A 15,075-nucleotide genomic window follows, 5' to 3' on the forward strand; every position below is an offset into this window, starting at 1 on the left:
GGGGGGGACCCATTGTCAAGAGACAAAGAAATAAAGAGAAACTGATATGACAAAGTTATTGGAATTATTTGACAGGGAATTTAAAATATCTATTTTTTATGACTAATATGTTTAAGGATCTAGTGGAAAAGATGGACACAAACATGAACAGACGGGAAATTTCATCAGAGAGATGGAAACTATGAAAGAAAATAAAATTGAAATGCTAGTAATAAAAAACAGTAACGGAGCTGAAGACTGCCTTTGATAAACTCATCAGTAAGCTCAACACACTGAAGAAAGCATCAGTAAACCTGAAAACTGGTCAATAAAAATTACTCAAACTGAAACATAAAGAAAAAAAAGTGAGAGAGAAAAAGAATAGATCATCCACAAACTTTTGGATAATATCAAACAGTCTAATATATATAAAACACCAGAAGCAAGAGAGAAACAGGCAGAAAAAATACTTGAAGAGATAATAGCTGAGAATTTTCCTAAATTAATGAAACAACATACCACAGATCCAGCAAGCTCAGAAAATATCAAGCAGGATCAAAGCACAAAAGAAAAAAAAAAAAAAAAACACAACTAGACATCTCACATTCTCAAGATAAAAAGGACGTTACGAAGGCATCCAGAAAATGAAAAGACGTATTACATACAGAAGAACAATGATAGGAATTATAAGAGACTTCTTGTCATAAAATTTGCTGTACAGGAGACATTTTACTTTTAAAATATTGAAAAGGGAAAAACATTCTCAACTCTCATAATAAATTATTGTTTTACACCATTTTGGGGTAATTTGTTATGCAGCCACGGTACTGTATTTTTACACAAATAACCCACACTTTGTTTGTTTTCCAACCATGTCCTCTCCCCCACAAGGTATTTTTGTAAGCACATTATGCTAATTTTTTTACAACAGGTAAAATATTGGCATAGCAGCACTTATGAAAATACCTCACAGGGTGGGGGGAGGATGCAGTGGGCAAACAAATGTAGAAGGTGCATGTTATCTGTGTAAAAATATGGGTTAAATCTACATGCCTACCTCTCTAATTTTGCTTCCTCCAACCCATCCTCTATATTGATGCCTGAATGGACTTTTTAGAAAAATACAAATGTGATCATATTACTCCCTCTGTAAAGTCAAAATCATCAGCTCCAATTTGCCCTCAGGAAAATTCAAAACTTCTAAATGAGATTTTCAAAATCCTTTCTGATCTGGCCCTGGCTACTACTTCCGATCTCATCTCTTAGCATTCTCCCTCATACTTTTTATTCTAGCTGTATCAAGCCACATGAAATCTCTCAAGTATATCATACTTAGTCTAATTTCTGTATTACTTCATGACTTAACAAAATTAGAGATGCTTCCCTTTAGATCAGACCCTACTTTGATTCCATATCATAAAAATTATAATCCCTCCCCCACCTAAAGTACAAATAAATCTGACATGTGGTGTCAAACAATAACTGCTTTTACCATCACTACTCTTATTCTCCTGAGAGAACTGATCTTAAATCATCTAAAGATCCAGTACCCCACAGCTGGACCAGCATTTGGGGATGCTTTGTAAAGGAGTGCTTGATACCTGAAGTTTAGCCTCTGCCAATGGGACTATTCTGAGGAGAGAAAGATGAAGAATGCCCAACTTCTTTTTCCAAGACCAGATACTGTTAGCCAATAACAATCCCCTCACATCCTTGCCAAAATGTCCAACAGTGAACCCAATTACATCTTTCTTACCTTCTTCAGGATTTAGAGGAACAAGTTTCTAGCACTTTTCCCTTTTTTTAAATTAAAATGTGTTTTACAAAAAGCAAATAAGCATAATTTTTAGACCACGAAGACCTTTTCACAGGGATTTTGCAAAATGTTACAAGTCTTATTTTCTTTCTTCTAGGAAGAGATCACAGAGATACTCAACATAATTTACTTAAAAATAGTAGACAGTAGTAGTTACAGTCTATTGACATGAGAAAGAGAAAGAGAACTTGCTCTGGACACAACAGTAGGTGTTGTGGAAATGTAGAGAAAAATATAACCTCAATTTTCTACACTTAAATAAATAAATAAACCAAAAAAACCAAACCCATTGCCATTGAGTTGATTCCAACTACTCATAGCGGCCCTATAGGACAGAGCAGACCTGGTCTGTAGGGTTTCCAAGGAGCACCTGGTGAATTCGAACTGCCGACCTTTTGGTTAGAAGCCATAGCTCTTAACCACTATACTGCACTTATGAAGAAGCTTAACAAATTCTAAACCCCCTGAAAACTGTCCCTCACAACTGCAGGCTAAGTTTAAAGCCCAATGCTCCAAATGCTTCCATAATATCCTGTGTTTATTTTTCTGTCAGAGTATAGTGTATCGTAATTACATGTTAACTTGTCTCCCCTATTAGAAGGAAGCTCATTGAGAGCAGGGACGCTGTATCATTTTTCTCTTTAGCATGCAGGCTTGTGCCTGGCAAGGTCGATAAATGTACGTATTTTTAATTAAAGAAAGAACACAATTAAAAAGAGAAAAGGGGGCTTGAGATGGTCTAACTGCCTTTTCTTAAAATAACAGAAGGTATAGATTAGATGCTAGGAATTAGGTAAATCCCACTTAATAGATAGTGGTTTTTAGATACTTCAATCTGTGGATCACAAATAACGCAAACAATGCACTAAAGTATTACAAAGTTAAAGACCTTCATACCATTTAGGAAATAAAGCTCACATCAATGCTGCATAACAATTCTGGCAATGTGAGGAATAACACAGAATCACAGGAAAGGACTGTCAGGAACAAATGAGCACATGAGAGGAACAGGAAGAAGGGAGGGAGAAACCAGAAATAATTTGGTCATCAAAAATTTCAAAAAGAAAAACTATCTAAAAGAAAACACTAAATTCCTGGCTTTTTTTTTTTTTTTGCCTATTTTTCTCACCACAGTAACAAAACAGTAAACTAGAACGCATACTAAAGTAGCACAGAAAGGCAATTCTTTCCTTTAAGAACGCTTCCCTTTTAACTTTTCACACTTGGTTACCTTTGACTGAATGTACTAAACAATAGTGAATAAAAACCTCATCTTTAGGGTATACATTTTCTTACGCAAAACCAAAAGAATTACACTATTACCTAAGTCCATCTTGGCCGCATGCACATGAATGATTTGTATCAGTGTTTTAAACTATTCCTGGACAGCAGGGAAAAATAGTTAAGTTAAATTAGTCTTTACCAATACAATAGTTGTTTATTTTATTAACAGGTAAATTCTGAGTTTGGAAAAGTCAACCATTATATATCTCCAAACTGAGGCCTTTGTTAGTAACCTTCATAGTCTTAATTAATGAAATGATCCTAATTGTAATGTATATTCATTTTTTTCCCAAAGTGTATCTGCATTTATAATATGAGCTACTGCTACAGTAAAAACTCAGTCTGGCAGGGGTTGGGAACAGGGAGGGAGGGCTTGGAGGGAGATGGATATGGCTAAAAAAGGGCAACAGGAGGGATCTTTGTTATTCCGCACCTTAACTGTGATGGAGGATATAGGAACCTACACGTGATGAAATAGCACAAAATAAACACGCACACACAAATGAGTAAAACTGGAAAAATCTGAATAAAAAATAGATTACATCAAAGTCAAAATCCTACCGTAGTTATTGTACTAGAGTTTTGTAAGATGTTGCCTTAGGAGAAACCTGGTAAAGGGTATTATTTCTTACAACTTTACATGTATCTACAATTATCTCAAAATAAAAACTTAATTTAAAAAAAGCCAATTCACATCCATCCAAATACAAGATAAACTCACCCCCTCCTCCATAATTCTCCCCAGGCTCAGTCCCCCCAAAGTCTCTTCCTAATTACAGCATTAGTCCAAGGTCCAGCATCGTATCATCTAAATCAGGTCGAGATGAAAATGAGGCCCTTGGGTACTCTACCATGAGTACAATTCCTTGCAATCTGAAGACCTGTGAACTCAAGACTTATCTGCCTCTCATGCATCCAAAACACCCAGTTATTCAGGAATAGAATCATCATCATAGACCTCCAATTTTGTTTTATATGTCCTCTAAAGTTATTTTAAAATATTTGAATCATATCTATTTTCAAAGCATTAAATCAATGCAATTACAGAAAACAAAAACAAATTACCCTGGGTACTTCAGATGAATGTGCTACCTTTATAATGAATTCTTTATTAAGTAACAATAAATTCTCTCACTTCAGCTTACACATGTAATAAAATCATAGGCCTTATTTATAGCGTACCTCATTTGTTTTCCATTCAGTCTTGCTATTACTTTATGTGCAAGTTTACAAAAAAGGAGGAGTCCAAATCAGGTAGAGCACTGACAGCCAACCTCACACTCTTAATTCATAAAGTAGGTAATTCACTAAGGTTGGAGTAGTCAGAAAAGTCCTCACTAAAGAGGCAGAACTTGATTCGTATCTCAAACAACAGAAAGCACTTGCAAAGGCAAAGAAGGGAGACTATAAGAGGAAAGCCTATCTTTTCCCCTCTGTGTAAATTGTTGAAGTTTATTACTGTTTTAATAGAATTTAAATTCAGGAAAGAAGGCTGAGAGTTGAATCAGAGAGGATGTGGACAACTAACCAGAGCAGGTAGGCCACCTGAGCAACACCACTCATCATTTTTGTTCTGCAAATGAGGATCTCACAGAAATAGGAATTCAGTACATGACTGTGATGGTTAATTTTATGTGTCAACTATGCTAGGCTATGGTGTCCAGTTGTTTGGCCAAACACTCATCTAGATGTTGTTATGAAGTATTTACATAAATCAGCTGGCCTTCAGTAAAGCAGATTACCCTCCATAAAGTGGATGGACCTCATCCAATCGGTTGAATGCCTTAAGAGCAAAAAGGGAAACTTCCTGAGGGAGTATTCTGTCAGAATTACTCTATATCTCCCATTGCCACCTGCCAATTTTGTGACCTACTGATTTTGGGATACAAGACTGCTAGAATCTCTAGCCTGTCGCCTTACAGATTAAGGACTTGCTGGACACCCCAAACATGTGAACCAATTCATCAAAAATCGATCAGCCGATTGATCAACATCTATCATCTACAGAAAGAGATTTATTATTAATTCTTTTTATCTAGAGAACCCTAAGACAATGAACCAAACCTGTTGGACTGTTTTGAAATAGGAAAACATGGGAGCCAGCTAAAAGCAGATGAAGAAAACTAGTAATATAAGGCAGAAGGCTTCTCTAAGGAACACATGCTATTAAAACCTCATTGGCACTGAAGAAACTAAGCCCAAACAATCATTAAGAACACAAAAGCCTAGATTCTGTCAAAGGTAGAATTAGCCTGAAAAGACTAATAAGTGGACAAGCTGATGGAAAACAATAGTAAAAGGCAGTTGAACAGTCAGGAAAAGAATCTTTGAGGTTCAACTATAGAAATACCTTCCTTATTCTTTGTGGCCTTTTAGAGAGACCATTTAGAAAAGTGAGAGGTTTTCAAGGGCACCACAAGTTCTCCAGGACCTAGCAGTGGTGCCAGCTCAACTCTATCTTCCTCTGAACTCTAAGAAGCTTGATCTCTTCTCCAATCAAGATAGGAGTTAGGTGAGATTGATTTCCAGACAAAAATCATATGAGACTTACAATTCCCTAACCACCCCCACTATCCCCACAAAGCCCCTCCATTAAATAAACATATGAGTAAATAATCAGGAACTTGAATTCAGAGACAAAAATAGGTATGTTTTAAGACTGATTCAAAAATAAAAATCATGAGACTTACAATGCTTCACCCATTCCACTGTCTCCACATGCCTCCTCTGTGATGGTTAAGGTCGTATGTCAACTTGGCTGCACCATGTTTTTCAGTGGTTTGGCAGTTATGATATAGTTTGAGAGCTGTGTAATGATGTAATCATTTCCATGATGAGATCTGATATAATGTTATCTCCTCCATGATGAGATTTGCTATGAGCAGCCAATCAGTTGAAAGGGAGCTTCCTTGAGGGTATGGCCTGCATCCAATATATATGGACTTTCTGGCAAAGCTTGCTGGCTTTTGCTCTGCTCTGGATCCTGCATTTAGCTCATCATCTGAACTCTGGTTCTTGGGACTTGAGCCAGGGGCTTGTCATTTTACCTGCCAATCCTGGATTCATCAGCCTCCCCAGCCCATAAGCCAGCAGCCTGCCGTCTAACCTGCCAATCTTGGATTTGACAGCTCCTACAGCTACATGAGTCAGAAGAAGCCTCCAGCCTGATGCCTGACCCACGAACTTGTGACTTTCCAGCCTCTATAACTGCATGAGCCATTTCCTTGATATAAATCTTCGTGCGTGTGTGTGTGTACACGTCACTGGCTTTGCTTCTGTAGAGAACCCAGGCTAAGACATCCTCCAATTGATCAATCAAGTAATCAGGAATTCAGACTTGAAGTAAAAAATTGGTATTTTTCACTTACAATTCAAACATAAAAACTTGATATTCCTAATTCTCTAACTTTTCCAGTGTTTGTTTTGTTACCTCCTGTATGCCTCTGTAGTGACAAAGTAAAATCATCCACATAATGATAGTAAAGATAGTAGGTTCTATGGGAGGGGAAAATGACAAAGAAAAATAGAAAGATCAAAGGTTATATTCATGGTCAGGAAAAGATACGAAGGCAGTATAGGTAAGCAGCCTGTGATGGAATAAGTCCACGATTTAAGTTACAGGAAGCTCCAAATGTTCCTTCAAAAGGATATTTCAGGTTAGACAAAAGAAGAAAGAAGGGAGTTTGGTATACATGGAGAATGGTGATGAAGAGATCGGCATATGGAAGATATCCCCATCATTTCTAAAACATACATTAAATTAAGGCATGCTATTGTATTTTTTTTTTATTGTAAAGATGACAGAAGTCATTTTGTGATATCTAAACATTTTCCATTTCCTTTATGTATTTGAGCTTTTGTCCATAATAAAAATTATAACATAATCTCAGCTCTGAAATAATTTTCTTTATGTCCTCTTTTTGGTTATGTCTTACCTATCTTAGGGCTGGTAAAGGAAAGGAAATGATGAAGAAAGGGATAAGATAAAGTGAAAAGCAGGCTAAGGTAATAATAAAAGGAAAGTAAAAAGGGATAGTGAATGGATCTCATAAGAGTGGTACAATGTTCCCACGGAAGTAGGGGCACTCAGTTTAGACATACCATGTCCTAAAGAACGTACATTCTTTCTTTATCTATCTATTCTTTCATCAAGTATCTACTAGTACTGATTAAGTACAAACCAGTAAACTATCAAAGTGAGTATCATATGTTTTCATAATCCTTAAATATGCTTACCTTTAACTCCCCAAGATGAGAATTTTTACACTGCTTTTTACTTGACAGGCACTACGATCCATGCTTGCTACAACAAAGTTGCAATGAAGAAAGGGCTAATATGTTGAGGTTTTCCTACCTGTTAATCCCAAGTTTCAAAAACTTCTAGAAGAAATGGATTTAAGTCCATTTAGTTTTCCTCCTACATTTGAATCTATTTTGCCTCCTATACACAATTGCTTTTTAAAATGAAATTGTAGCCTATAAAAATCATTCAGGCATTGACATAGTTTAAGTCTCAAGTCTTGCTTCAACTACCATAAACGGCTTTTGAGTATCTTAGGAACTCAAGATAGTAAGTTAACACCAAACACATTTGTTTGGTTGCCCTGGGATACAGAGCTCAAGTTGGGAGCATTCTAAAATAGTGAAGAGATTTGGGAAATTTACCAGGTTACAGAACATACCAGTTATGGTAAGTCAGTTATAGAACATACTAGTTACACTAACTGGAGTGGTATTTACTTACCTTACATTGTGTTGTATTTCTTTTCCTGACTCTTATAATGCTAGTGCCTTCCCTTTTATCACTTTCTAAATGTCAGTATTTTTTCCCAAGTTTTTTTTTCCCCAAGCCTCAATTCTTATATTTTACCCTTACTCCCTCATTAATTTAACCCACTCCTATAGCTTAAACTGGAGCCATAGTGGCTTATTGGTTAAGAACTTAGCTGCTAACCAAAAGGTCAGCAGTTCAAATCTACCAACTGCTCCTTGGAAACTCTATGGGACAGTTCTACTGTGCCCTATAGGGTCACTGTGAGTTAGAATTGACCTGATGGCAATGGATTTTTATAGCTTAACCTACTTTCTCTACGTGCTTCCTTCCAAATTTCAGAATCTAGCTAATGGTTCACAAGTCTCAGTTCATCAGTCATGTTAACTACAAACTATTTTTAATTTTTCGCCCTTTCTGAATCTTTACAACTAGACAATTTCATTTTCAGCCTTTATTTTCTATTTCAGTTGTCCCCACTCTAGTTCAATGTTTCTTAGTTCATACCAAGGCTATCAGGATAGCCTCCGTGCAGTCTTTGCATTCAGTCCTTTCCTTTCTTCAGTTCCTCTCACACAATGCTTCAGATTAATTGTCCTAAAATATGATTTACTACTCTATTCAAAAAATGACTCTCCATTGCAGACAGAAGTTTCATCCAGTACAGTCAAAAGAGTACTCAATGAAAATTTGGTAAACCTGAATTTTCCTAGATAAATCATGCTCAATTTTTAAACAATGGTACATCATTTACTTCTCTGAGTACCAAGCTTCCTACCAATAAAATGACTAGGCCAGCCCACACAAGTAGTTTCCACATTTATTTTAAGCTTTTTGGGTGTTTTGGAATCATACTCTATAAATATATAAAAGATTTTATAAAACAAACAAAAACAGCTTCTTATTTAAAGATTTTAGCAAAAACCCTTGAAAGAGAATTGCTGGACTCTGACGAGAGGAGGGGGAGTAGACAGACCCATAGATAGCTGTTATAATGCTGTTGCAAGAATGGAACAAGATAAGGGCCTGAGCTAAGGCATATGCACTGGGGTTAGAGAGGAGAAGACATGTTTAAGAAATGTGTAGGTGATGGAATTGACAAGTTTTGATGACCAGCTGGAGGTGAAGGAGAAAAATAATAAAGGGGATTAAAAAGAAGATTCCTTTGTGGCATGAATAGCTGGTTTTATGGAGATGCCATTTAATTAGAAAGAGAAAATAAGATGAATTGTGGGATGGAGAGAAGTGAGCCGTTTTGTTAAAACAGAAGGCCAAGAGCTTCTCTACTTGGGTATCTGCTGTCCTCATACTCTTAAGCATCATCTGTGACCTTCCCACTATATCCCAAGGGTCTAGAGAACTCGGCCTGAAACCACTGAAAAGAAGAATTCACCATCTCCTTAACAGTTTTAAAATTTTGCCATCTGTTATCTAAGCACTGAAGTCTTTCCATAACGAAGCCAATGATCTCCCACGAGTCCTGTATTTCATATTTCCACTCTGGTGAAATATATGTAAAAGAAAGCCAACTTAATATTCAAAACATATGCAATCAAATTTATGTATGTTTCTTGAAGTCTGATATTAGGTAATCCATTCTTATTAGTACATACAAAGTGACATCATTCTACCTCTATCCATTATTTCTTGGGTAAGAAACTATTGCTTAACCTCTTAGTATATAGATACAGTACTGAAAACTATGAGACACTTATTTATCTTAAAAAGAGATAGAAACCTCTAAACAAAATAGAAAAAAAAAAACACAACAATAATTGAAAACTGTGGTTTAGGATAAGTGAAAGATGAGTTTTGTGGATGATTTTAGTTCCCCTCAAATCATAGGGAAAAAAATAAACATAAGACACAGATCTTCATTTTTTCTAAACTGCCCAAAATATAATCATTTTATATGAAGTTGTATAAAATATAAAAAGTAAGCAAAGTGGCTATATAAATATGACACTACAAGTTTTTATTATGAATATTGATATATTTCTCCTTCACATTTTAAAACTCCCCAAAATAACTTATTTTTCATGACTTCTAAAATTATAAATTTTCCATTTCTAATATTAAGTGCTTCACAGTTTCCTTGATTATCTTCCTTTATTCATGTTTCTCATCGAATGACTGAAATAACATTGCCCTACAGAAAATCTCAGAATCAAGAAAAATAGGGAAAACTAGGTGATATAGTCATCAGCAGTACTTAGAAGTCGCCCAGAAGCAATCCTGGACCCAAATGACAAGTTGGGAATAGAGCCACATGTACCCCACAGGTAAAGCGGGTGAACGTACTTCTGCAAATCAGCACAGTTTACACACACACACACACACAGAGTAAGCAAACAAACCAAATGCTAGAAAGAACTTAAGGTAATCGTAAGATTTATGTACGGACAAAGGAATTAAAACTGGATCCTAAAGAAGTGAAATCAAGAACAGAAACAACAGGGCAGACTAGAATGAGGATAAAAACAAAACTCATAATGACCCTACCTGCTGAAATGAACAATAGACTACACATTGATGAAATTAATATATACTATAAGAGTTTCTATTATCCTACTGGATTTAAAATGTAACTTTATTTATTTGTTCCCAGCCTATTATGAACTCTGTATTACATGGGCTAAGAGAATTGTTGAACATTTACAAAGTACCTACTATATGGCAAAATCTAAACATGCATTGAAAGTTATGTGTACTTTGTTACAACAATCCGTTTTGATTTTCCTCTAGATTCTCACAAATCTATAAATTTTGATTGATCCAGCAGTATAAGCCTATACTGTATTTCTACATGTATTTCACTTTTTGATATTGCAAACTTCTTAGAAAAAGTTGTCTTTTGCTAGATGGTAAGCCCATGACGGTAGGAACTGTATCTATCTTGTTACTATATATTCCCCAAGATATAAAGCCTTCTGATACCTGCTTTAACTCAACTTGTTATGTATTTACAAGTTACCATCTTATCTAAATTGGTATTGACATATAAAGTAAATAAAAGTTGTATTAAATGGCCTTCCTGCAACTACATATCCTGTTATGTTAAAATAAGAAACAACAAAGATTTGGATGATATTTTATACAATCATTCATTTATATAAACACTGAACATCTATTTGAATATCTCATGTCAGGTACTATCCTAGGCATAGAGGATGAAAAAGATATATAGGACAAAGCCTCTTCTCTTAGGAAGCTCACAAGTTATTAGGGAAAACATTCCATTACAATAATCTATCAGGGACATTAGGAGGTACGCAGAAGACGCTGCAGAATCAGAGCAGAGGAAGTACCTAGCACTCTGGGGGATAGTTTCTAGAGAAGCATTTTCCTAAAATAGTAGATGATTACCCGTAAAACTCAGCATTTGGTATAAATAAAATCTATTATTTTATTTATATAGTATCACTAGTACTTACATATGCTTTTTTTAAAGTATCTCCTTACTGTAAACTTTTAGCAAAACCCTTTCTAAATGTTATAAAGACTCTCTTAGGCAAGAATAGAAAAAACATACACGTTATCAAAATTATGACTCAAACCTGTCACTTTACTTGAACAATCTGAAACATTTCCAATTTGAGTTAGGCTTTACGAATCCGAACTAACAGGCTACTACATTCTGTTAATATTTATTGAACATCTTTTATTTGACAGAACCTGAGGAAGACCAACATGATTCTCTGCTCTCAAAGAGCTCCTTGTAACACTGTGGTTCCATCACCATCACAATGAAGTGATAATATATTTTGGCTCCATCTTTACTTGAGAACAATTAAGGTGTATCTTCCATTCACACCAGGAAACTAAAATTATAATCGCCGTTTTTATTTTTCACTATAAACTCAGTAGCATATATATTGCTACTTCTCCTAATATTTTGGACACGAATGAAATCAGAAATAGTTAAATAAAACAATTCAATATTAAGTTGTAGCAGAAAAAAAATCTGGGAAACAATTAATTCCAGGTAAAAACACTGCTTGTGATTTCAGAGTAAAATAAATTTTATTTGTGGAACTGAATTCAGGGGCATGGATAATTTTGCAAGATGATATATAACCAAAAAGTTGTACAAGAGAATAGAATATTTCCATATATCTTATGAGCAAAAGGAGAGCTTATAATCTATAGAAATCTTATGATGAGTCTTTTTTGCAGAACAAAGAACTTAATTTTTATATATCTGAAATTTCACAAATCAAGTATGCTTAAAGTTAAGAAATACCATTAGTATCTTGGAATTATGACTACTCTCTTATCCTAAGCTTCTTCAGCAAGACTCAGAAAGCCATCTGTACTCTACTTTTAAAGTTATGACTTTATTTTTCAAGAAACAAAGAAAAACCAATTATCTAAAGTACCAAAGGAGAAGAAGAGTGGGCCAATGCATTTTCAGGAGCAGTGGTTTAAAAAGAAAACTGATAATGTAACTTAGTAAAATAATATGTAACTTACATAATCATGGAAGGCTTTTGCTTCACTTGAGTGTTCACATGTTTCCCGTCTTTCAGGAGCTGCACAGTAGAGATCCCAAAATACACTAAAAAAGTAATCATGGTAATATTAGGAAAGTCATATAGTGCCAATATGAAAAATCACAATTTCAAAAATAACAGAAGAGATATTTTTTTTTTTTTTTTAATAACAAAGTGCGTTTTCTTCTTCGGGACAAATATTTCTTTTACAGATTTAAATTTGAGCAAGACCCTTCATAGGGTACCACTTGGTCATCTTTCAGAAATGCAAAGTAAAATTTTTCTAAAAGAAAATAATTTTAAAACAGTAATTTAAAAAATGCTTATTCTTAACTGGTTGTTTACATGAGTTAAAACACTTGATTGAAGTAATTAAATTCTTTTCAAATTTTTCCATGAAGAATAAAAATGGTAAATAATATCTTAAATTTAACCACTGAGGAATAAAGAAGTTCATCAATTTTTCTCAAGATAATTTTACTGTCAAACTCCCAGGCCAATCCCCCTGACCATTAAACCACATTGGTTAAACAATTATATTTCTTAAAATATCCTCTTGTTTTCTCCTGCAAGTACTAAAACAGGTAAAAACAGGTAGGTAATTAAAAAAAAAAAAAAAATCCATTCTAACATCTCTCTCGTTTTTTTTTTTTTTTTTTTCCTCCCTCCTACTCAAGAATAACAGGCAGCTAAGGCAAAAAAAAAAAAAAAAAAAAAAGTGAAGTGGCTATGGGAAAAATTAAACTTCTTATAAAAGATATGATTCTGGTCATCCTTCCACCCATCAAACTAACAATACACATGAACACAGGATTCAAAAAGCAGGAAAGCAAACAGCTAAATGTACTGGCTATCAACAAGGCAATTACAATGATCAACAGTATTCTTTATTATAACACATTTCCTACTCTCTGTAAGTGCAGAGCCAAGCGGTTAAGCCAAGTAGGATACACCAAGTGGTTAAGAGAATAGATTTTGAAGCAGGACATATCTGAGACAGAAGCCAGCTCTGCTATCTGTGACAGTTCTTGATCAAGTTGCTTAAACCAATAGGAAACACAAGTTCCTTTTCTACAAAATAAAGTTATTCAGAATTATATAACACACACAGTTCCTGACATATAGTAAGCATTTTATTAATAATATCACCAACACTATAAACAGCTTGCACAAAACCTTAAAATACAGATATATTTTTAAGGCAGGATATTGTGTTGAGGACACAGGTAACAATGGTACAATAAAATCTGCTAAAGTAAACCCTGACTATTTTGGCACTGAACGACTCATTTAGTCTGGATGTCTCTCCTCAGCTAGGAGAATGTTTTCTGTAGGCATTACAACACAATTAAAGCCACTATTCAGCAAGAGAAGATTACTCTCAGAGGTGAAAAACATGAAAGATTGAGTACTGGCATCATTTCCTCTGAAATTTCTACAATCATTAAGAAAGATGAAGAAAGCAATACAGACAAAATAATATAAGTAAATTTTAATTTTTTTACAAAGGTGAAAGCAGTTAAAAGTTGTACTTGGCCTTCCTGCAGCCCCACTAGGATAAAAAGTCTAAGACTCACAGATATACAAGGATACAGGTAGAAGTTCTTACATGGATTGAGTGGTATAAATTTTAGTATATTAAAATTACTCTTATTTTTATGTTCGTAAGGAACTGTAAAGCTCTTGAAACCCAAATTTGTAAGGTAGTCTTTAAACTGTATTCAGTTAATCATAGAATATTATATTCAATATCATGACAAACAGTTTAATTTCTCTTCTTCTTCCCTAATTTTTCTAATTTCCTATTAAGCACTATAAAACCTCTCCTGAAAAGTATCCCAATGCATTACTTTTAAAAGGTTATCTCACAAAATGAACTGGGAAAAAAATGATAATCTATTGTTGAGGTCCTAAAAGTTATTAAAGAAATACTACATATAATTATTTAAACATACAATTTAATTAAATGTTTACCTTAGAATATTAATATTGTTCTACTTCTGTTTTCCAGTTTACTTTTATGGATTTAGTGGGAGGTCAAAAGTTTACAAGATCAAGCTTAGGGATAATAAAGCTAGTTACTAAAATACTATAATTCTATATATGATATTCCTGAGATCTAACTATGGGACATACACGACTGGATCCAAAACTAGTAACGAGTGGAAATGAAAATTGCATCTCAATTTCCTAAAGCATTTAAAGGTAGCTCTATGTAGAAGTTATATGTCATACCCTATTAAAATTTAACAAATGCTCTTGGCAAATGCTTTTGGCTGATATTATGACAACGTGACAATTGCCATATGAAAGTGTGGACTTATTTCCCAGAGAAAGAATTAGGCTTTTAAGCAAGTGAGGCTCACAGCAATACTTGATTTCTCCTTAGTTAGGGGGATTATATTGAAACACTTTAGTAAGTTCCTCTGATGACTCACTGAACTGGTTTCTTTTCCACAGGACCAAGGGCAGGAAACTAGGGGCCTCTAAAGACACGGGTTTCCTTTCTCTACAACCTGAGATGCTGGTGACTGAAGCGCATCTCAATTCCTCTCATCCACTGCATGTATTAAACTTGAAACCAAAGCACTATCCTTAAAGTGTGGTGAATTTATTATCATGTATAATGCTTTTAGATTTGCATGGTCTCTTTATTCCTAAGCAGAAAACAAGAGAAAAATGTATATTTTACAGAGGAAGAAGATAAGACTAAGCACAGAGAACCAGAGAAT

The 15,075-nt window shown here is 34.6% G+C and overlaps 1 protein-coding gene across 5 annotated transcripts in view; it reads right to left on the reverse strand.

The window, feature by feature from the left end:
* SSBP2 (single stranded DNA binding protein 2) overlaps positions 1–15,075 on the reverse strand; it is a 302,711-nt gene that overhangs the window by 164,466 nt on the left and 123,170 nt on the right. For all 5 annotated transcript variants that reach the window (XM_049866960.1, XM_049866967.1, XM_049866977.1 and 2 more), the window contains exon 4: positions 12,324–12,408. In XM_049866960.1, coding sequence (XP_049722917.1) covers positions 12,324–12,408 — 85 coding nt within the window. The remainder of the gene's footprint in view (positions 1–12,323; positions 12,409–15,075) is intronic.

The sequence above is a fragment of the Elephas maximus genome, chromosome 2 (assembly GCF_024166365.1).
Source record: "Elephas maximus indicus isolate mEleMax1 chromosome 2, mEleMax1 primary haplotype, whole genome shotgun sequence".
NCBI lineage: Eukaryota > Metazoa > Chordata > Mammalia > Proboscidea > Elephantidae > Elephas > Elephas maximus.